We start from the raw sequence: 22,842 nt of genomic DNA, 5'->3' as shown, positions 1-22,842 counted from the left end.
TGCGGCTGCTGGCTATCCTCCAAGACTAGCCAAGCACCCAGTCCCAATCTCCCGCGACTGGGTTTCGACCCCTCCGGGTCCAGACCACCGTCTGCGACCAAGGCTGTTTCTGCCCTGGGAGCTCCAACTCCCAGCTTCCACACACTTCGCTCCCCTGGAGCCGACTGACTTGTCACCTCCCACCTCCCTGCCTGACCACTAGGTGGGCGGCCCTATTGCAGCTTAGCAGCCCACTGGTGTGCCTGACAGGGTGTGGTGCGAGGTGTCACTAGGATTTGTAGATGTTGGTGGAGGCAGTACTGCAGATGGGAACCCAGAACCATGGGGGATTGAGTCCTGCACTAAGAGTAAAAAGCATGCAGTACCCTATCACGAGCTGACTAGTCCAGGGGTGTCACATCTCAACGGGGGCTAATTTCTTCGTTAACCCTGTCAGCTCTGTCACTACCTCAGACCTAAGCTTTCCTCTCCAGCTATGTAGTTCTGGACTAGTGACATCTAGTGGCATCTGGTAGCAGGACACCGCAAATACACACATGAAATCTACATGTCTTACCACTACCACACATATAAATACACATTGTATAATCTTATGCACACAAGGATGTCTTCAGGTGGTGGCAGGTCACGATCCACTCACCTACACATGCACCAAAGGAAGGTGCTTCATTTGGTCGTGTAGCAGGCAGACATAGACCTGTCCTCTCCCTGCAGCAGCTACACTAACACCAGCACCACAGCCATGTGCACTTTCCCTATTTGATTCTCTCCTCATTCTTTTCACCCCAATAAAGTGCACAGTAGAGAAGAGAAAGAGGGAAAAAGCTGATTATTACACTACCTGTATGCAGAGTGCCCCCAAAGAGCCTTTTGTAAAAGTACCCCAGATTCTGGTGCAGATTGGACACACAAAGCCTTTTTAATAGGACCCCCCACAAACCCCTTTTTTTCTTCAGAGTGGACACACAGAACATTTTTTAAGAGTACCCCCACTATGACCTAACACTGTCCCACTCTCAAACAGCATCCTGTCCCTAATGTAGTCAGAGCAAAATGGCAGTGCCACCCGTGACCTGGCATTTATACAGGCCGGGTCACATGGTGCACAGGCCAATCACAGCCATGCCAATACTTTACAAATAAATTAAACTTGCTTTCATCACTAAAATGAACTGTGGGCTACTTCTTCTCTGTCAACACAACATGCTCCTCACAAAAGGTGAGTCTACGCTTTTGATTCTTTCTGCTAATGAGAGGTTTGGTCACTGCAGACTGGGCTTTCAGTCCAAATGCTCTTAAACATTGTGACACTGTATGACGAGACAGATCCTTACCATGTTCAGTGCTGAACTGGTGAGCAATTCCAGCTGCAGTGTTGAAACGATTACCCATGCAGATTCTCTGCATTATCCTGTCCTCTCTTGCATTTATCTTTCAAGGGCGACCAGCCATCTTGGGGGACTTGAAAGAGTTTGTGATGTTGTAAAGATGCAATATTCTCGAAATCACAGACCTGGAACAACCAACTTCTATTGCTATGGCTGATAGGGTTCACACCTTTGCCCTTCATCAGGACAACCTGCTGCCGGAGGGTTTCAGTCACTTTGGAACGGCACACCATTTTTGCAAAGTCAGTGCAAACTGGAAAGTTAGGCTGCCGGTTACATAGGGTTTGTCAGATAATTAAAGGGAACCAATCACCAGGATTTTCGTATATAACCTAAGGCAAGTGCTGTACTAGCACTATCAGGCGGATTCTCTATATACCTTTAGTGGTCAGCTCAGATGTTTAGCTTTTGAAACCCAAGAAAGTAAAGTTTATAAAATCATCAGTTTCTTGAGTGACAGCAGCTGAGGATCAGATAATATCTGGGGAGGGGGGAATATTCATAGTTATCCCCTCCCTCTGTTATAATTAGCATAAGTATTATACAATCAATTTACTTTTACTTGCAGGACCTGTGGGAGGTCATACCCATGTGACCAGAAAGGGTGGGTCCTCAGCCAACAAAGCTGATACCAGCTGATCACATGGGTATGATCTCACCACAGGTCCTGCATATAAAAGTAAATTGATTGTATAATACTTATGCTAATTCTAACAGGGGGAGGGGATAACTATGAATATTCCCCAGATATTATCTGGTCTTCAGCTGCTGTCACTCAAGAAGATAATGATTTTATAAACTCTACTTTCTTAGATTTCAAAACCTATACATCTGAGCTGACCACTAAAGATATGTATAGAATCAGCCTGATAGTGCCAGTGTAGCATTGGCTTTATGTTATATGCGAAAATCCTTTTAGATAATTTAGGAAATTAGCACCAGGTGCCAGATTATCACCAATAACTTGCAGGTATCTGAAAGTGTTCTCTAATTTTGATTCGTGCTCTTTTTCACTTATCTCATTTACATTTTTATTATAGAAGTTTAAAATACTGTGAGTTTTCTCAGGTTAGGATATAATCACATAGGATGACACAATGAACGCAACATTAAGCAAGCTGTGTGTTGTTCTCTAATTTTAATCTCCAGTGTGTGTGTATATATATATATATACATATATATATATATATATATGTGCTGCCCCATGCCAGCGCTGCTCGGATCCGGACCCGCTGTGTGGCTCGAGGGATCCTCCGGACCCGGGGGTCACGCGGACACACCAAATGAAAAGGGGGACGTAGTTGTACGGCCTTGGCCGTATTCGGTTCGTGACGCCACCCACGGTGTGTGGTGAGGTGGGACACCACTACTGCTGTTGTGGGATACCCAGGGGAAGATATAATGGCAGCCGGATGTTAACCCCTCTGCGCGTAGGGATGGTTGCCCCGGGGCCCAGTTTCTCTGTGCAGGGTTTGGCGATGGCAGGGGCTTGTGCGCCCGGATGGACCAGGGGATGTTTGGTTACTCACAAGTAAATGAATCACATGAGTCCTTTGGTAAACCAAAGTGCTGGTGGCCGGCCGCCGCGGCCGGTTGCACTCTGGTCCCCCACCCGGGCTGATGGTCGCCGTCTTCTCCTCTGCACTAGTTGTGGTTGTGTTCTAGACTTCCCGGTATGGAACACGGGAGTCTGCTCCCGGCTTTCTGTGTGCCTGAGGAGCCGTGCCCGCTGACACTGACCCGTGGGATCTATGGGCCCTGGCGGTTGCCCTATCCCTCTCTGTGGTTGGTTGTCTACTTTTGGGACTTTGGTTGGGACAAGACCTATAATCCTGCCCTCAATCGGTTGATTAGCTAGGCCGTTGGTTCCGGTCCTGGCTTCAGAGTCCGAGTACCCCCTCTGTGCATGGTTTCCGGTCGGGTCTCAAACCCTGTCCCAGTCCACCTCGGTTCTGCCGAGCCGTCTTCCCGTCTCCTGCTGACGGAGACCACCGTCTGCCACCTAGCAAAGGTACCCGGCTCTGACCCTGGCACTGTTCAACTTGAACTTTTCCTCCGCTGGAGCTACACCTAGCTCCAGCCTCACTCCTCTCAACTTGAACTTCAAATTTAATCTGTCTGTTTTCCTGCCCCAGACTGTCTAGACCCTCAGGTGGGCGTTTCCTAACTGCCTGGTCCCGCCCACTGGTGTGCCTGTCTTGCCCTGAGGGGGTTGACTAGGGTTTCAGGTCGGCTGAGTGTAACCTAGGTGAGGGATGGTGTTATGCGGGGGCCTATTGTGTGACTAACTGGTTCTGCCAGGGCGTCACACAAATATATATATATATATATATATATATATACTATATATACTATATATATATACACGCATATATATATAGTATATATATATATATATATATATATATATATATATATATATTGGTGTCAAGCCAAATTTGAAGTTGTCTGTGCCCTCCCTCCTGCTTTTTTTCCTGTGTTTTTAACGTCCCTTCCCACCCACTGTAGATGATATAGTTACTCCGAGCCCTGCAGCCGCTCATTGGAACACAGAAGTTTTTCTGAGGAGTTAGCAGGGAGTGAGGAGGGGACCCTTGGCTGTAGCAGCACCAGGGAGACACCATAACATCCTATTGTGACAGAAGACACTGTGGAGCAGGCAGCATGGATCCTGAGTGAAGGGGACAGGATTGCAATGACTATCATTTCCCATACACTAAGCAGATCCCATGGCTATTATTATCATTATAGGGGTCAGTAGATCCCCCCTGCAGAGTCAATGAGGTCTCACGAGGAAGGGCAATCTCTTTGCATGGATATAATCTACAAGCTGCACCAACAACTCCAGCTATAGTATCCAATCCCTGGACTCTGCAATACAAACCAAAGGATAAAAAAGGAAGAAAACAAAACAAAAAAAAAGAATAATAAAAAAATTCTAAAAATTTTCCATTGACTTGGGGGAAATGGAAAATGAAGCATCCAAAACGGTGGACAATCAGATGGAGAAATACATGTAATTATGGGGTGATTGGCACGATGCAGTCGGTGTTGTCGTACGTCTTCATTGTTAACCCTTTCCCCCCCGCTGTGCATTATTCTCTGCTTGCTGTCATTTGGTTGCCTCCCTGCCTCCAGTGTTAATATCTCTGCAGTTCCCTGTGTCTCTCCCTGTTTCTTCCTTCTCTCTTTCCTATGAGCTGCTCAGGCTGTAAACATCAGATTATAAGCTCCGCCGCTTTAATATCTTTTATTTATTTTTTTCTTGATCTTTTTTTTTTTTTTTGAAGTGTTACAATTATGGGGAAATCCGAGAGTCAAATGGACATAGTAGAAAAATCCAATAAATCTGTGAAAAAGTCTTGGAGTGTCGTAGAAATTGGCCTCTCTGTGCTGCTCTTCTTGATGACTTGTGGTCTCATTGCTGTCCTGGTGGTATACACAACTAATAAAGGTAAGAAGATTCCTACTTAATCTCATGTCGTGCTGTGTGATCTGGCAACTCAATGGTTAATGGATTGATATGTTATGTAGCAGAGCCGAACTGGTCACCAGAAGGCTCTGAGGTTAGAGGTTTGCTATCATCCTACGGAGAATCACATCATGGTATCATACTACCACATTCACCATATGTATATATATATATATATATATTTATAAATATTTACTGCATTTACTGCATCACTCAGGCATGATACTATGTATTAAAATAATGTTGACAGTTCACCTGCAGTCCTAAGCAAAAATCCCATAGAGCACCATGAGTGGCAGCAGTACAGCAACCACCACCACTTCACAATATAGCAGCGTTTATTTGGTTTTATAACTCTATTGTACGGTATTTTTTTACTTCTCTTAGAAGAATTTAGGTTTACTTGCAGACCTATGTAAAACTACAGATCGTACATAATGAAGTCAATCTCTTTAAATTGTGATATTCAGCTATATTTACCAATCCTAGCACTGCTACATCTGCCCTCTCAGCTCTGCTACATCAGGCTTTTAAAGCGCAAAGCAAAAGCTAAAAATGTCTTACGATCCATATAGAGATCTAGTAATCCTAACACTGCTACCGAGATTGAAATTGAGGTCTAGATCTGTTAACTCTAGCAATCTTGTCTCTGGAATCTTTGGCAACTTCTTTGGCAATTTCGGCTTCACTATACCTAGCAGCCTTGACGCTCCTAAATGTGACAATCTTAGCTCTGCTACATTTGACAAACTCAGCTCACTTATATTTAAGGTTTTCATATCTGCTACATTTGGCAATCTCAGCTCTGCTACATTTGACTTGACAAACTCAGCTCAGTTATATTTTGCAATTTCAGTTCTGCTATATTTGGCAATCTTAGCTCTGCTATTTTGACAAACTCAGCTTTTTAAATTTCAGTTCTGCTAAATTTGGCAGTCTCAGCTCTGCTACATTTGACAACCTCAGCTCAGTTACATTTAAGTTTTCAGATCTGCTACATTTGGCAGTCTCAGCTCTGCTACATTTGACAAACTCAGCTCAGTTCCATTTAACATTTTCAGATCTGCTACATTTGACAATCTTAGCTCTGCTACATTTGAATAACTTAGTTATATTTAGGATTTTCAGCTCTGCTACATTTGACAAACTCAGCTCAGTTACATTTAAGTTTTCAGATCTGCAACATTTGGCAATCTTAGCTCTGCTACATTTGACAAACTCAGCTCAGTTCTATTAGCAATTTCAGTTCTACTACATTTTGCAGTCTCAGCTCTGCTACATTTGACAAACTTAGCTCAGTTATATTAGCAGTTTCAGTTCTGCTACAATTGGCAATCTTAGCTCGGCTATATTTGACAAACACAGCTCAGTTATATTAGCAATTTCAGTTCTGCTACATTTTGCAGTCTCAGCTCTGCTACATCTGTATATATAGTACCGACATTTTACATTCTATCCCAGTGAAGGTATTATTTGCCCGGACATAGCTCACATTTCCAGCCCTAACATCAATAACCCGCTGCAATTATCGTCAATTCATTAAATCGATACAGTTGGGTTATTGTTCTGAACCGGTCGGGCACTCTCTCCGGAGGCGAAACCGCAGAAGCAATGGGTTAACGGCGGCCTGTCATGCATGATTACCCCGTTAAGAGAGGAGACAGATTGCTTTCTATACAAATCTATAAACCCTGGAATATGTCTTTGCGCTGTGTGAGCAGCAGCCAAGGAAGCGGTATTGATTTCTGAGTGCTGGGGCAATCCGCCATAATAGAAGTGATTATTATTATTAAACCAGCGCTGGTCGCTGGCAGACGCCCTCCATATCTCTACAGGTAGAGCAGAGCTTAGAGCCAGTGTAGTAAAATGATTTGTAAGCTGCGTAACATCCAAAATGAGTTTGTCATATGGCACATGGTGGTATTATGATAAAGGCATCTGTAGTGTCCCACTGATAAAGCTACTATATAATCTCAGCTTGCTGAGCTGCCATGGAGGTGAAAAAACACCACTGTACCATCTACATTTTAAAGTCGGCTCTGCTACATCTGTATATTCTGTATATTCATACTGATGCTATTCACAAATGAACTTGCAGGTAAATACTGTACTCATCTGCAGAACGATCTTACTTAGTTCAATGGCCCCGATTCATCATTGCATGTTTTTGTGAAGTTTTGTATGTTTTGCGCCTTTTTTTTGTTTGCACCTAATTTTTTTGTCTATTTGTGCGGTTTTTTACATCTATTTTATGTGCTCACCTACTGTTTTGGTTTTTTTTTTTGCTCTGTGCACGGAATCTGATCAATTGCAACTTTTTTTAAAAAAAATGTGCAAACTTTGTGTGAACTCCACTCCAGTTCTCTCCCGCCTCTGTTGTTCTTTCGAAAATTACCTTGGCATAGTGTTTGCAACTTTTATCATCAACGTGGGAATTTTGGAGCCAAAAGTAGCAAAACAGTTCAAGACAGCAGAATGTCTGTGCCTGCCTGTAGCTACTCCCTCCTTTCTTCAGTAGAACTTGCAGCAGAATGACTGATTCTGCCTTTAGCTCCTTCATCCTATCTTCAGTAGAACTTGCAGCAGAATGACTGTGTCTGCCTTTAGCTCCTACATCTTTTCTTCAGTAGAACTTTTAGCAGAATGACTGATTCTGCCTTTAGCTCCTCCCTCCTCATTTCAGTAGCTTTTTCAGCAGAATGTCTATGTCTGCCTCTCGCTCCTCTCTCCTTCCTTCAGTAGAACTTGCAGCAGAATGACTTTGTCTGCTTTTAGTTCCTCCATCTTTTCTTCAGTAGAACTTGCAGCAGAATGTCTGTGTCTGCCTCTAGCTCTTCCCTCCTTTCTTCAGTAGAACTTGCAGCAGAATGTATGTCTGCCCCTAGCTCCTGTCTTCATATTTCAGTAGAATTTGCAGCAGAATGAGTGTCTGCCTTTAGCTCCTCCATCTTTTCTTAAGTAGAACTTGCAGCAAAATGACTGTCTGCCTTTAGCTCCTCCCTCCTTTCTTCAGTAGAACTTGCAGCAGAATGTCTGTGTCTGCCTCTAGCTCTTTCCTCCTTTCTTCAGTAAAACTTGCAACAAAATGCAAGTTTGCCTCTAGCTCCTCCCTCCTCATTTCAGAAAAGTTTTCAGCAGAATGTGTCTGCCTCTAGCTTCTCCCTTCTCATTTCAGTAGCTTTTGCAGCAGAATGTCTGTGTCTGCCTCTCGCTCCTATCTCCTTTCTTCAGTAGAACTTGCAGCAGAATGTCTGTCTGCCACTAGCTAGTCCCTTCAAATTTCAGTAGAATTTGCAGAAAAATTTCTGTGTCTTCTAGCTCCTCCCTCCTTATTTCAGAAGAACTTGCAGCAGAATGTCTGTGTCTTCCTTTAGCTCCTCCTCATTTCAGTAGAACTATCAGCAGATTGTCTGTGTCTGCCTCTAGTTCCTCCCTCCTCATTTCAGAAGAACTTGTAGCAGAATGTCTGTGTCTGCCTCTAGCTCCTCCTCATTTCCAAAGAACTTGCAGCAGATTGTCTGTCTCTAGCTCCTCTCTCCTCTTTTCAGTAGAACTTGCAGCAGAATATCTATGTCTGCCTCTAGCTCCTCCCTCCTTATTTCAGAGGAATTTGCAGCAGAAAGTCCATGTCTGCCTCTAGCTCCACCCTCCTTATTTCAGTAACATTTGCAGTAGAATGTCTGTCTACCTTTAGCTCCTCCTTCTTCACTTCAGTAGAACTTTGAGCAGAATGTCCGTCTGCCTATAGCACTTTTCTCCTTATTTCAGTAGCATTTGCAGCAGAATGTCTGTGTCTGCCAGTAGCTCCTCCCTCCTCATTTCAAGAAACCTTGCTGCAAAATGTCTGTCTGCCTATAGCTCCTCCTTTCCCCTCCCCTCTTTAAAGAATCTTATGAGCACCAACTGTCATCTCCTATCTCATTTATGGGAGAATCTGTATTCACCGAATACAGATTGTCCAGATTTTATCCATGAAGTTAGAGTGAAAAATCAATCAGGAGGAGAAAAGATGAAAATTTCTCTGATAAGATGGTTTACAACATTTCTTATTTTCATGTGTACTATTGATTTATGAAATACAAATTAATTAAAAGGTTACTATTTAATATGTGCTGAAATCCATTAGGAATATTTTGCACCCATGGGAGTCTTACATATTTGATCTGTAGGTGTCAGTAGTGAGATTTGTAAGACTTGTGCACGCTCCGAAAAGCATGATGATTTAAAGTGTTATTGATAGTGTCATCCAATAAAATATTTTGTAAAACTTAATTAAACTTAAATTAAACTTAACTTAAATTAACTTGATATAAATTCTGCTTTCTTTAGAGAAAGCATTATATTATGGATCAGACTAAGAAAAGTTAAACTCCCATAGAGGGACTAAGTAAAAAATAAAAGTTCAAAAAAATGTAAATATGTAAAAAAAAATCACAAAATAAAGAACACAAAATAAAAAAAAGATATATATTTATATGAAAACAAAAATAAACAAAAATACACGTTTGATATCGCCATGTCCAGAACGTCCCCATCTATAACTCTATCACACTATTTAACCCCTTCAATAAACAGCTTAAAAAATTAAATAAAAAAAGTGGCAAAACACTGGTTTGTCATCAATACCGTGTAATAAAACGTGATAAAAAAAATTGAACATAAATAAAAATGGTATTGCTGAAAATGTCATCTTGTTCCACAAAAAACAAGCCACCATACAGCTATGTCAGCAGAAAAATAAAAGTTATAGCTCTGAGAATAAGAGGAAGCAAAAACAATTCTTTTTGCAAAAAAATACCGTATTTTTCGCTTTATAAGACGCACCTGATTATAAGATGCACCCCCAAATTTGGTGAAGGAATAGAGAATTTTTTAATAAATGGGGTCCGTCTTATAATGCCAGTGTCCGTCTAACAAATAATATAGGGTATATGTCCCTCATCCTAAAATTAGCCACCTTAATCTGGATATGGCCACCTTATATTGAACACGTCCCCCAGTAAGGCCCACAGGCCCACTGTGGCAGGCCCACAGGCCCACTGTGGTCAGGCCCACTGTGGCCAGGCCTACAGGCCCACTGTGGCCAGGCCCACAGGCCCACTGTGGCAGGCCCAGAGGCCCACTGTTTGCACGCACACAGGCCCACTGTTTGCAGGCACACAGGCCCACTGTTTGCAGGCACACAGGCCCACTGTTTGCAGGCACACAGGCCCGCAGTTTGCAGGCACACAGGCCCACTGTATACAGGCACACAGGCCCACTGTATGCAGGCACACAGGCCCACTGTTTGCAGGCACACAGGCCCACTGTTAGATATCGCCCCAATGTTGCTGCTTTTAGTAAAATAAACTCCTTACCTTCTGCAGCAGTGTCCTGTCTGGTGTCACCCTCCTCGGGGTTGAGCTCCTCCAGTGTCTCCTGCACTTCCTACTTCCTGGTTCTAGTGCAGGTCATGTGATCGGGACAGCAGAGAGAGATATCTCTGCGTGCAAGATCACAGCAGCAGGAGGGAGACCGGGCAGACGCTGGAGGAGGTGAGTAAAGAGTTTATTATTTTACTATGGGCAGCAGCATGGGGGCCATAGCTAACACAGGGGGAGGGGGCATGTGCGATCAAAGGCAAGCAGATAATATGCGCAGCTCCCCCAGCCCATCGCTGCGGTGCAGTTTCAGCACCATGGTGGTGGACAGCGGCTGTGCATATTATAAGAGTGGGTGCAGGAGATCAAAGGCTGCCGCCCGCAGCTTCACAAGCCTCCACCAACCCCCCCCAGCCCCCCCAGCACAGCTCCAGAGCGGCCTCCACCTCCCCTGGACCCTGCAGTATATAATCTGTATATTCGGTTTATAAGACGCACCCCCTACTTTCCCCCAAAATTTGGGGGAACAAAAGTGTGTCTTATAAAGCGAAAAATACGGTAGTTTTTCTAGTGTAAACGCTTTAAAACATAAAAAAAGAGATATAAATGTGGTATTGCTGTAATTGTACTGACCCAAAGAGTAAAGCTGTCATTACTTTTACCAAACAGTGAAAGGTGTAAAAAAAAATTCCCAAAAAACAATTCCTGAATTGCTGTTTCATGTTTATTCTGCCCAAAAATTGGAATCAGCACCGATCCAAAAATGTTATGTGCCTGATAATGGCACCAATAGAAACATCAACTTGTCCCACAAAAAACAGCCCTCAGATAACTCTGCAGAAATCTAAAAAAAATAGCTCACAATATACAGTGCCTACAAGTAGTATTCAACCCCCTGCAGATTTAGCAGGTTTGATAAGATGCAAATAAGTTAGAGCCTGCAAACTTTAAACAAGAGCAGGATTTATTAACAGATGCATAAATCTTACAAACCAACAAGTTATGTTGCTCAGTTAAATTTTAATACATTTTCAACATAAAAGTGTGGGTCAATTATTATTCAACCCCTAGGTTTAATATTATGTGGAATAACCCTTGTTTGCAATTACAGCTAATAATCGTCTTTTATAAGACCTGATCAGGCCGGCACAGGTCTCTGGAGTTATCTTGACCCACTCCTCCATGCAGATCTTCTCCAAGTTATCTAGGTTCTTTGGGTGTCTCATGTGGACTTTAATCTTGAGCTCCTTCCACAAGTTTTCAATTGGGTTAAGGTCAGGAGACTGACTAGGCCACTGCAACACCTTGATTTTTTCCCTCTTGAACCAGGCCTTGGTTTTCTTGGCTGTGTGCTTTGGGTCGTTGTCTTGTTGGAAGATGAAATGACGACCCATCTTAAGATCCTTGATGGAGGAGCGGAGGTTCTTGGCCAAAATCTCCAGGTTGGCCGTGCTATCCATCTTCCCATGGATGCGGATCAGATGGCCAGGCCCCTTGGCTGAGAAACAGCCCCACAGCATGATGCTGCCACCACCATGCTTGACTGTAGGGATGGTATTCTTGGGGTCGTATGCAGTGCCATCCAGTGTCCAAACGTCACGTGTGTGGTTGGCACCAAAGATCTCGATCTTGGTCTCATCAGACCAGAGAACCTTGAACCAGTCTGTCTCAGAGTCCTCCAAGTGATCATGAGCAAACTGTAGACGAGCCTTGACATGACGCTTTGAAAGTAAAGGTACCTTACGGGCTCGTCTGGAACGGAGACCATTGCGGTGGAGTACGTTACTTATTTTATTGACTGAAACCAATGTCCCCACTGCCATGAGATCTTCCCGGAGCTCCTTCCTTGTTGTCCTTGGGTTAGCCTTGACTCTTCGGACAAGCCTGGCCTCGGCACGGGTGGAAACTTTCAAAGGCTGTCCAGGCCGTGGAAGGCTAACAGTAGTTCCATAAGCCTTACACTTCCGGATGATGCTCCCAACAGTGGATACAGGTAGGGCCAACTCCTTGGAAAGGGTTTTGTACCCCTTGCCAGCCTTGTGACCCTCCACGATCTTGTCTCTGATGGCCTTTCAATGCTCCTTTGTCTTTCCCATGTTGACCAAGTATGAGTGCTGTTCACAAGTTTGGGGGAGGGTCTTAATTAGTCAGAAAAGGCTGGAAAAAGAGATAATTAATCCAAACATGTGAAGCTCATTGTTCTTTGTGCCTGAAATACTTCTTAATACTTTAGGGGAACCAAACAGAATTCTTGTGGTTTGAGGGGTTGAATAATAAATGACCCTCTGAATAAACTTTTCACAATTTAAAAAAAAAAAATCAAAAAAGAAATAACATTCTTTTTTGCTGCAGTGCATTTCACACTTCCAGGCTGATCTACAGTCCAAATGTCACAATGCCAAGTTAATTCCGAATGTGTAAACCTGCTAAATCTGCAGGGGGTTGAATACTACTTGTAGGCACTGTATGTTGATGCAAAAAGGTTTTTTTTGTAAAGAAAAAAAGCATTTCTTTGTCGCTCCATTGGGAGACCCAGACAATTGGGTGTATAGCTTCTGCCTCCGGAGACCACACAAAGTATTACACTTTAAAAAGTGTAACCCCTCCCCTCTGCTATACACCCTCCCGTGCATCACGGGCTCCTCAGTTTTTATGCTTTGTGCGAAAGAGGCACACATGCACGCATAGCTCCACATCTTAGTCAGCAGCAGCTGCTGACTAGGTCGGATGGAAGAAAAGAGGGCCCATAACAGGGCCCCCAGCATGCTCCCTTCTCACCCCACTCTGGTCGGCGGTGCGGTTAAGGTTGAGGTACCCATTGCGGGTACACAGGCAGGAGCCACATGCTGTTTTCCTTCCCCATCCCTTAATGGGCTCTGGGTGAAGTGGGATCCTAATCGGCCTCCAGGCACTGGGGCCGTGCTCCCTCCGCAGCCCCTGGGGAATCTGCTGGACAGGAGCTGGGTATCGTCAGGGACAAGGCCCTGCTACTGTGAGGTACTCTGTGTCCCCCTGGGGGACCGCGCATGGAGCGCTTGTGCCATACACACCGCAGCACTGCTGGGTGTGTTAGTGCGCCGGGGACTACTGCGCCGGCCGCGCTTATTTGCCGGCCGCGCTTATAACTTTAGTCCCCGGCTTTTGCGGCCTAGTATCGCATACTCCCGCCCCCAGGCCTGCCAGTCAGGGGAAGGGCGGGACGCTGCACAGGACGTCAGCGCTGAGGGCTGGAGCATACTGTGTATCCTCCTCCCCCCTCATTCAGCACAGTGGGGCATCAGATTCCCGCACTTTCTGGGGCACGCCCACGGCCCCCTCCTCCCCACAGAACGCCGGCAGCCATTCCTGTCAGCACCTCTGACGCTGGAGAGGAGAGACAACACGGTTCTGGGAGGCCCAGGCAGGGAATCTGGTGATCACACAACCACTTTGAGCGGTCGGTAAGCAGCACCTGGGTGCTGGCCCCACTGAGTGCCGAAGTGTACATATATATATATATGCTTATATGCTGTACATTTACACTGTACGGTCGCACTGTTGATTTTTGGCTATATACCCTCCTGCATTGTACTCAGAGGAGACAACAGCATGTCGTCCGCAAAAAGCAAGGGTGCCAAGGCACAGGCTTACTTTGCAACCTGTACCTCATGTGCGGCTATACTACCGGCAGGTTCCACCGATCCTCATTGTGTGCAATGCTCGGCCCCTGTGGCACTTACTCAGCCGGAGCCTCTGCCACTGGTGGCCCAGGTGGAACCACCTATTACCACTGTCCAGGTGACAGGGACGGAGTTTGCAGTATTTGCTGACAAACTGTCTGAGAGTATGGATAAATGGTCTGCTAAGATACTAGAAGCCTTACAGTCCAGACCGGTGACTCAGGCCACGGGCACTGTTGAATCATTGACCCCAAGCCCCCCTCAGTTGGAGCAGCAAAGTGCTCCTGGGGTGACCCATAGGTCCCAGGGTGAGGTCTCTGACACGGACCGCAGTCCCAGGCCGCCTAAGCGGGCTCGCTGGGAAATTCCCTCGACTTCATCACACTGTTCGGGGTCTCAGCAAGAAGACTCTCTGGATGGTAAAGCGGAGGTGGCAGATCAGGATTCTGATCCTGAGGCCGCTCTCAACCTAGATACACCGGAAGGTGACGCCATAGTGAATGACCTTATAGCGACCATCAATCAGGTGTTGGAGCTTTCTCCCCCAGCTCCTCCAATTGAGGAGTCAGCTTCTCAGCAGGAGAAATTCCGTTTCAGGTTTCCCAAGCGTACAATGAGTACGTTTCTGGATCACTCCGACTTCAGAGAGGCAATCCAGAAACACCGAGCTTGTCCAGATAAACGCTTTTCCAAGCACCTTAAAGATACACGTTATCCCTTCCCCCCTGACGTTGTCAAGGGCTGGGCTCAGTGTCCCAAGGTGGATCCTCCAGTCTCCAGACTGGCGGCTAGATCCATAGTTGCAGTGGAAGATGGGGCTTCACTCAAAGATGCCACTGACAGACAGATGGAGCTCTGGTTGAAATCCATCTATGAGGCTATCTGCGCGTCTTTTGCTCCAGCATTTGCAGCCGTATGGGCGCTCCAAGCTATCTCAGCTTGTCACTCGCAGATTAATGCAGTCACACGTACGTCTGCTCCGCAAGTGGTGTCCTTAACCTCTCAGGCGTCGGCGTTTGCGTCCTACGCCATTAATGCTGTCCTGGACTCTGCGAGCCGTACGGCGGTAGCATCCGCCAATTCGGTGGCAGTCTGCAGGGCCATGTGGCTACGTGAATGGAAGGCAGACTCTGCTTCCAAAAAAGTTCTTAACCGGTTTGCCATTTTCTGGCGACCGTCTGTTTGGTGAGCGATTGGATGAAATCATTAAACAATCCAAGGGAAAGGACTCATCCTTACCCCAGTCCAAACCAAACAGACCTCAACCACGGAAGGTACAATCGAGGTTTCGGTCCTTTCGGTCCGCGGGCAGGTCTCAATTCTCCTCGTCCAAAAGGCCTCAGAAGGATCAGAGGAACTCCGATTCATGGCGGTCTAAGTCACGTCCTCAAAAGACCGCCGGAGGAACCGCTTCCAAAGCGGCCTCCTCATGACTTTCGGCCTCCTCACACCGCATCCTCGGTCGGTGGCAGGCTTTCCCGCTTTTGCGACGCCTGGCTGCCACAGGTAAAAGACCGTTGGGTGAGAGACATTCTGTCTCACGGTTACAGGATAGAGTTCAGCTCTCGTCCTCCGACTCGGTTCTTCAGAACATCTCCGCCCCCCGAGCGAGCCGATGCTCTTCTTCAGGCGGTGTGCACTCTGAAGGCAGAAGGAGTGGTCATCCCTGTTCCTTTTCAGCAACAGGGTCACGGTTTTTACTCCAACTTGTTCGTGGTGCCAAAAAAGGACGGACCCTTCCGTCCTGTTCTGGACCTAAAACTGCTCAACAAACATGTAAAAACCAGGCGGTTCCGGATGGAATAGCTCCGCTCCGTCATCGCCTCAATGTCCCAAGGAGATTTCCTAGCATCAATCGACATCAAAGATGCTTATCTCCACGTACCGATTGCTCCAGAGCATCAGCGCTTCCTGCGTTTCGCCATAGGGGACGAACACCTTCAGTTCGTGGCACTGCCTTTCGGCCTGGCGACAGCCCCACGGGTCTTCACCAAGGTCATGGCAACAGTAGTAGCAGTTCTGCACTCTCAGGGACACTCGGTGATCCCTTACTTAGACGATCTGCTTGTCAAGGCACCCTCTCAAGTGGCATGCCAACACAGCCTGAACATTACTCTGGAGACTCTCCAGAGTTTCGGGTGGATCATCAATTTTCCAAAGTCAAATCTGACACCGGCCCAATCACTGACATATCTTGGCATGGATTTTCATACTCTCTCAGCGATAGTGAAGCTTCCGCTGGACAAACAGCGTTCACTACAGACAGGGGTGCAATCTCTCCTTCTAGGCCAGTCACACCCCTTGCGGCGCCTCATGCACTTCCTAGGGAAGATGGTAGCAGCAATGGAGGCAGTTCCTTTTGCGCAGTTTCATCTGCGTCCACTTCAATGGGACATTCTCCGCAAATGGGACAGGAAGTCGACGTCCCTCGACAGGAACGTCTCTCTTTCTTGGGCAGCCAAGGATTCTCTTCAGTGGTGGCTTCTTCCCACTTCGCTGTCGAAGGGGAAATCCTTCCTGCCCCCATCCTGGGCGGTGGTCACGACGGACGCGAGCCTGTCAGGGTGGGGAGCGGTCTTTCTCCACCACAGGGCTCAGGGTACTTGGACTCAGCCAGAGTCCTCCCTTCAGATCGATGTTCTGGAGATAAGGGCAGTGTATCTTGCCCTAAAGGCGTTCCAGCCGTGGCTGGAAGGCAAGCAGTTCCGAATTCAGTCGGACAACTCCACAGCGGTGGCATACATCAACCACCAAAGCGGAACACGCAGTCGGCAAGCCTTCCAGGAAGTCCGGCGGATTCTGCTATGGGTGGAAGCCACAGCCTCCACCATATCCGCAGTTCACATCCCGGGCGTAGAAAACTGGGAAGCAGACTTTCTCAGTCGCCAGGGCATGGACGCAGGGGAATGGTCCCTTCACCCGGACGTGTTTCAGGAGATCTGTTGCCGCTGGGGGATGCCGGACGTCGACCTAATGGCGTCCCGGCACAACCACAAGGTCCCGACATTCATGGCACGGTCTCAAGATCACAGAGCTCTGGCGGCAGACGCTTTAGTTCAGGTTTGGTCGCAGTTTCAACTCCCTTATGGGTTTCCTCCTCTGGCACTGTTGCCCAGAGTGTTACGCAAGATCAGGTCAGACTGTCGCCGCGCCATCCTCGTTGCTCCAGACTGGCCGAGGTGATCGTGGTACCCGGATCTGTGGCACCTCACGGTGGGTCAACCGTGGACTCTCCCACACCGACCAGACTTGCTGCCTTACGGGCCATATGTCCTTCTGAATTCTACGGCTCTAATCCTCACTGTGTGGTGGCTCCTAGCGTCATCAGGGATATCTCCAGATGTCATTGCCACCATGAGACAGGCCAGGAAACCAACGTCCGCCAAGATCTATCACAGGACTTGGAGGATCTTCTTATCCTGGTGCTCTGATCAGGGTTTTACTCCCTGGCCGTTTGCCTTGCCCACTTTCTTTCGCAAAGGGTGGCCTTCCTAGTGGCAGTCACATCACTCAGAAGAGTATCTCAGCTGGCAGCGCTGTCATGCAAAGCCCCCTTCCTGGTGTTTCACCAGGATAGGGTGGTTCTACGTCCGGTCCCGGACTTTCTCCCTAAGGTATCCCCGTTTCGTCTTACCCTCTTTGAGTCCGCATCCAGTTCACCAATGTGAAAAGGATTTGCATTTATTAGATCTGGTGAGAGCACTCCGGCTCTACATTTCTCGCACGGCGCCCTGCGCCGGTCTGATGCGCTCTTGTCCTTATCACGGACCAGAGTAAGGGATTTCAGGTTTTCAAGTCAAACTTGGCTCGGTGAATCAAGGAACCGATTCTTGAAGCCTACCGTTCTTTTGGGCTTCCGATTCCTGCAGGGCTGAAGGCCCATTCTACCAGAGCCGTCGGTGTCCTGGGCATTGCGACACCGGGCTACGGCTCGGCAGGTGCGTCAGGCGGCTACCTGGTCGAGTCTGTACACTCTCACGAAACACTATCAGGTGCATGCCGATGATTCAGCAGACGCCAACCTAGGTAGGCGAGTCCTTCAGGCGGCAGTTGCCCACCTGTAAGAGGGGGCCGTTTTTCGGCTCTTTTTATCGAGGTATTCTTTTACCCACCCAGGGATTGCTTTTGGACATCCCAATTGTCTGGGTCTCCCAATGGAGCGACAAAGAAGAAGGGAATTTTGTTTACTTACCGTAAATTCCTTTTCTTCTAGCTCCTATTGGGAGACCCAGCACCCGCCCCTGTTCCCTTCGGGCTGTTGTTCTTTTGTGTACACATGTTGTTCATGTTGAATTGTTCTTTTGGTTCATGGTTTCAGTTCTCCGAACATCCTTCGGATTGAATTTACCTTAGACCAATTTATAAGTTTCCTCCTTCTTGCTTTTGCACCAAAACTGAGGAGCCCGTGATGCACGGGAGGGTGTATAGCAGAGGGGAGGGGTTACACTTTTTAAAGTGTAATACTTTGTGTGGCCTCCGGAGGCAGAAGCTATACACCCAATTGTCTGGGTCTCCCAATAGGAGCTAGAAGAAAAGGAATTTACGGTAAGTAAACAAAATTCCCTTCTTTTAGCACGTCATCTGAGCCAAGCATAAAAAACTATATAAATCTCGCATCGCTGTAATCGCACCACCTTGAAGAATAAAACCATCTAATCACTTATATTGCAAGATGAACAGTGTAGAAAATAAATAAAAGCAATTCTTGACCTGCTGTTGATTTATTTGTTCTTCCCCCCAAAGATTGCTGTGAGTCTCAGCTCACATTTATCCTGCGCTCTATGTTGAGCTCTGGATGCTCTTATACCAGGGATTATATGAAAATCTTTGATATAAAAGATTCAGATGAAACCCCTGATGGAACATTTCCTATATTGAGGCAGAGGGTGTCATTTTAGACTGTGTCGTTCTATGATCCGGCAGTGTCCATCTTTTCAGTGGTGCATAAAAGTGCGGTCAACCAGTTTTGTGCCCTTCTGAAAAGGACACCACTAAATAGAGGCCAGATGGAATCCAAAGTAACTCTGCTGCCTCACAGTGAATGGATTCCTCGGGGGGTATCATTTAAATCATGTTATTGAGAGATTTAGGCGGGCTTTGCACGCTGCGACATCGGTAACAATGTGTTACCGATACTGCAGCGATAGTCCCACCCCCGTCGCACGTGCAATATCTAGTGAAAGCTGCCGTAGCGATTATTATCGCTACGGCAGTTTCACACGCACATACCTGCCGTGCGACGTCCCTCTGGCCGGCGACCCGCCTCCTTCCTAAGGGGGCGGGTCGTGTGGCGTCACAGCGACGTCACACGGCAGGCGGCCAATTGAAGTGGAGGGGCGGAGATGAGCAGGATGTAAACATCCCGCCCACCTCCGTCCTTCTCATTGCAGCCGGGACGCAGGTAGGAGATGTTCCTCGCTCCTGCGGCTTCATACACAGCGATGTGTGCTGCCGCAGGAGCGAGGAACAACATCGCACCTGTCGCTGCACCGGCATTATGGAAATGTCGGAGGCTGCAGCGATGATACGATAACGACGCTTTTGCGCTCGTTCATCGTATCAAAACGGATTTACACGTTGCGATATCGACTGCGACGCCGGATGTGCGTCACTTTCGATTTGACCCCATCGACATCGCACGTGCAATGTCGCAACGTGCAAAGCCGCCCTTAGGTGGAACACCCAATGAAAGTGCTCAGCGTAGAGTGTTGGATAAATGTGATCATAAATTCTATGTAAAATGTTCCCAATAAAAGCTTTAACTCAATCTACAGAAAAAAAACAAGTTCCCACTCTGGTCCATCATTTGTCAATGGAAATATAAGGTTTTTCACGTTATTGGTAACACAAAGGCTCTGAAAAGGCACTATGGCTCCCCTCAAAAGATATCTTCCAATACCTGAGCTCCAAAATCCAAATGCCCCTCTCCTTCTGATCCCCACAGTATGCCTAAACCACATTTAGAGTCCATGTTTGACATTACTGTAGTGAGAAGAGCCCACTTAATTTACAGGGTGAGTGTCTCCAGAAGCATGAGCTGGGCACAATGTACGGGTACTACAATAAAAACAATAAAATGGGCACTACCATGGCAGATTTGTAATTTTTAATTAGCAACTTCCACTTCATGTTTTTTTCTGGAGAACACCCATGGAGCCAAAATCATCACACACATGGGTGCAGTTTACAAAATTAGGTCACTTGAGTGGGATTCTGCTCTTCTAGCAATGAGGGGTTCTGTATATTGTGTCTGAAATCTATTCTAGTAAAAGATGTCCTCCAAGAGTCGAATAGCACTTATGACGTCCTAGTTTCATCATATTGCTAAGCAGTACTATACTGCCACATGTGGGGTATTGCCACATTTACCAAAAATTGTGTGACACATTTTAGCACCACTGTTACCCATTTCCCCAAGTAAAAATGTCAAATCTTGGTCTTAAACTAAATTTTGTAGTAGAAATGTAATCAGATTTTCTTCACTGCCCAATGGTATAAGATTCTCTGACACACCTATGGTATCAATATGATTACTGTATGCCCAGAAGAATTAATTAAGAGGTGCAGTTTGCAAAATGGGGTCATTGTAGAGGTAATGCTGTTCTGGCACCTCAGGGGCTCTGTCAATGTGACATGGCACCGGAAACCACTACACCAAAATCTGCGGTATAATATGAAGCTTCTTTTCTGCTGCTGCCTCTGATTGGCCGTCAGCTGATCATTGCAGTAGCTGTACACAGAGCTCGGCCCTGTGCAGTGCCCGGGAATCTGTCCTCTGATATAAAGTGCTGCAGCACAGGCAGCGATCAGCAAGGCTGCAAGCAGCATCAGGGGCCGCATGTGTGCCATCCCAGCAGCAGTCAAACTGCTCGGATCCGGGGTTGCTGTGGCTCGTGGGTCTCCGGACCTGGGCTTGCGGCCACTCAAAATGTAAGGGGGGTATGTACAGGGGATGAATGTTCGTGACGCCACCCGTGGTTCGCGGTAAGGGTAGTACCGCCACTGCCGATGGGAGTACCCGGGAGAGATGGAGTGGTGCAGCCAGATGGTGTTCTCTCCACGGTTAGGGGAGACCCCGGGACTCTGAAGATATAGGTTCATTAGCACTGTTGAGGCTATGCGGGCAGGCAGGACGCAGGGAGAGCAGTGTACTCACTCAGGCTGTGCGGAGGTTGGTGCAATCATTAAGCAGACTCTGACACAGGGGTAAACCAAGTCTCTGGGTGCCGCTGCCACTCTGGGGAGCTCGCCCGGGTATCCGTCCCCACTGGTATTGCTTAGTGGTCCGGAGCCTGCCTCCTTACACAATTGTGTAGATGTTCCTGTGTGACCCTTCGGCCTGAAGCTGTCAGGGTCCCGCTCCCTATATTTAAATGGTGGAGCTGTGCTCTCGATGGCTGACACTTGGGATCTTTGCAGGCTGCATAAGCTTGAAAGCCCTATCCTCCTCGTTGTGTTGGCGCCTTCGATCTCTGAGCTCTTGGGGAAAGTTCATAAAGAGACAATCCTCTATAGGTCAATTACCAGGTTGCATGAAGCTACTCCCTGATCTAGGGTCCTGTACCCCGCCATGCTCGATACTGGTCTGGTTACTGGACTTTTCGGTGCCGACCGTTCTCCAAAACGAAATTGGTACACCCTCTTCCAATACCCTGCGACTGGGTCTCCGACTCCTCCGGTCCCAGACCACCGTCTGCGACCCAACCAAGGTCACACAGGGAGCTCCAACTCCCTCAGCTCCTCACTCTCTGAGGGCTACTACTCAACTTCCTCTCACTTTGAGAGCTGACTCTAAACTGACTTCCTCCCTCCCACCAGTCTGCCTGACCCCTAGGAGGGTGGCCCTTTTCCAGCTAGACCACCCACTGGTGTGCCTGACAGGGTGTGGTGTGAGGGGTGGTTAGGATTTGAGTGCTGATGGAAGCAATACCAGTAGTTAGGATCCCAGAACCATGGAGGGTGCGTTCTGCACCATAAAAGACAGGGGTGCAGTTCCCTGTGACATCCTGATAGAGTTAGGGGCGTCACACATGCAGCCTACCAGCAGCGTCTTTGTCACCAATGCTCAGTCATTCAAGCCTACATGTCCGTGAAAAAATCAGACTGCACTCGGATGACACGGGCTGACAGAATGGAGAAAATGGAGAACTTTTTTCTTGTTATTCTCCGCCTCTGTGAAAACAATCCCACTCTGATCAAACTCTGATCAGCATAATCAGATTGTTCTTCTCAAGTGGAGAAACCAGCCTATTATTATTTTTACTCCAAACCATAACAGAGTTCTGCCTTTTTATATTTTGTCTTTTAGATTGAATCATTGATTACATTTTTTATTCCTACCATTATTACTATTATTTATGTATTTTTCCTATTCATTTTCTCATTTTCTTTTTTTTTAATTTAATTTGTATGTTTCTAATAATATCAGCAAAACCCCCAGTGCATTATTAGCAATGGTTAATCCGTGGCTGCACAACATTTGTATTATTTTAGCTTGTTGGAGGGATCATCGGTTCAGCTCCAGCTCCACAGTCATCGCCAGTAACTAAACCTTCTGCATAATAAATAAACCCTGCCAGTCTCTGTTTGTATTACAGAGCATCTTTTAGTGAATTATTAACACCCCAAGGCCTGAATGTTTGGAAAATTATTTTAATTCATTTTCAAAAAAGCCAAAGTTCCAACTAGTAACATAAGAAAAGCCATGAAAAATGAATCACTTTGTAGAAGTCGTCTCTCCCGGCGTGTAACACGACTTAATTATTTATCGCTGCTCTCATAAATATATTATCAGATATTTATATCACAGGACGTTATCACTGATGCAAAGTTTAACCGACATGTGTCTTAAAGGGATTGTCCAGGATCAGAGTTGAGGGCCTAATATTTTTACAGTAACCAGTGCTCATCCTATTCATGGTATATATCTCACACTGCAGTACCAGACTTGGACTATACTCTAT

General features: G+C 46.7%; 1 protein-coding gene across 2 annotated transcripts in view; it reads left to right on the top strand.

Moving 5' to 3' along the window:
- MMEL1 (membrane metalloendopeptidase like 1) overlaps window positions 1-22,842 on the top strand; it is a 450,309-nt gene that overhangs the window by 171,597 nt on the left and 255,870 nt on the right. Inside the window, exons 1-2 of one of the 2 annotated variants that reach the window (XM_075329399.1) lie at window positions 3,926-4,404; window positions 4,679-4,842. In XM_075329399.1, the coding sequence (XP_075185514.1) occupies window positions 4,355-4,404; window positions 4,679-4,842 (214 nt within the window). In that variant the 5' untranslated portion in view covers window positions 3,926-4,354. Of the gene's footprint in view, window positions 1-3,925; window positions 4,405-4,678; window positions 4,843-22,842 lie in introns of those variants that run through there. The other variant, XM_075329400.1, reaches the window with a different exon arrangement.

This window comes from Anomaloglossus baeobatrachus, chromosome 11 (genome assembly GCF_048569485.1).
Source record: "Anomaloglossus baeobatrachus isolate aAnoBae1 chromosome 11, aAnoBae1.hap1, whole genome shotgun sequence".
NCBI classification, from domain to species: Eukaryota; Metazoa; Chordata; class Amphibia; order Anura; family Aromobatidae; genus Anomaloglossus; species Anomaloglossus baeobatrachus.
The sequence above is the reverse complement of the archived record's forward strand: the minus strand, read 5'-3'. Positions and strand labels throughout refer to the sequence as shown.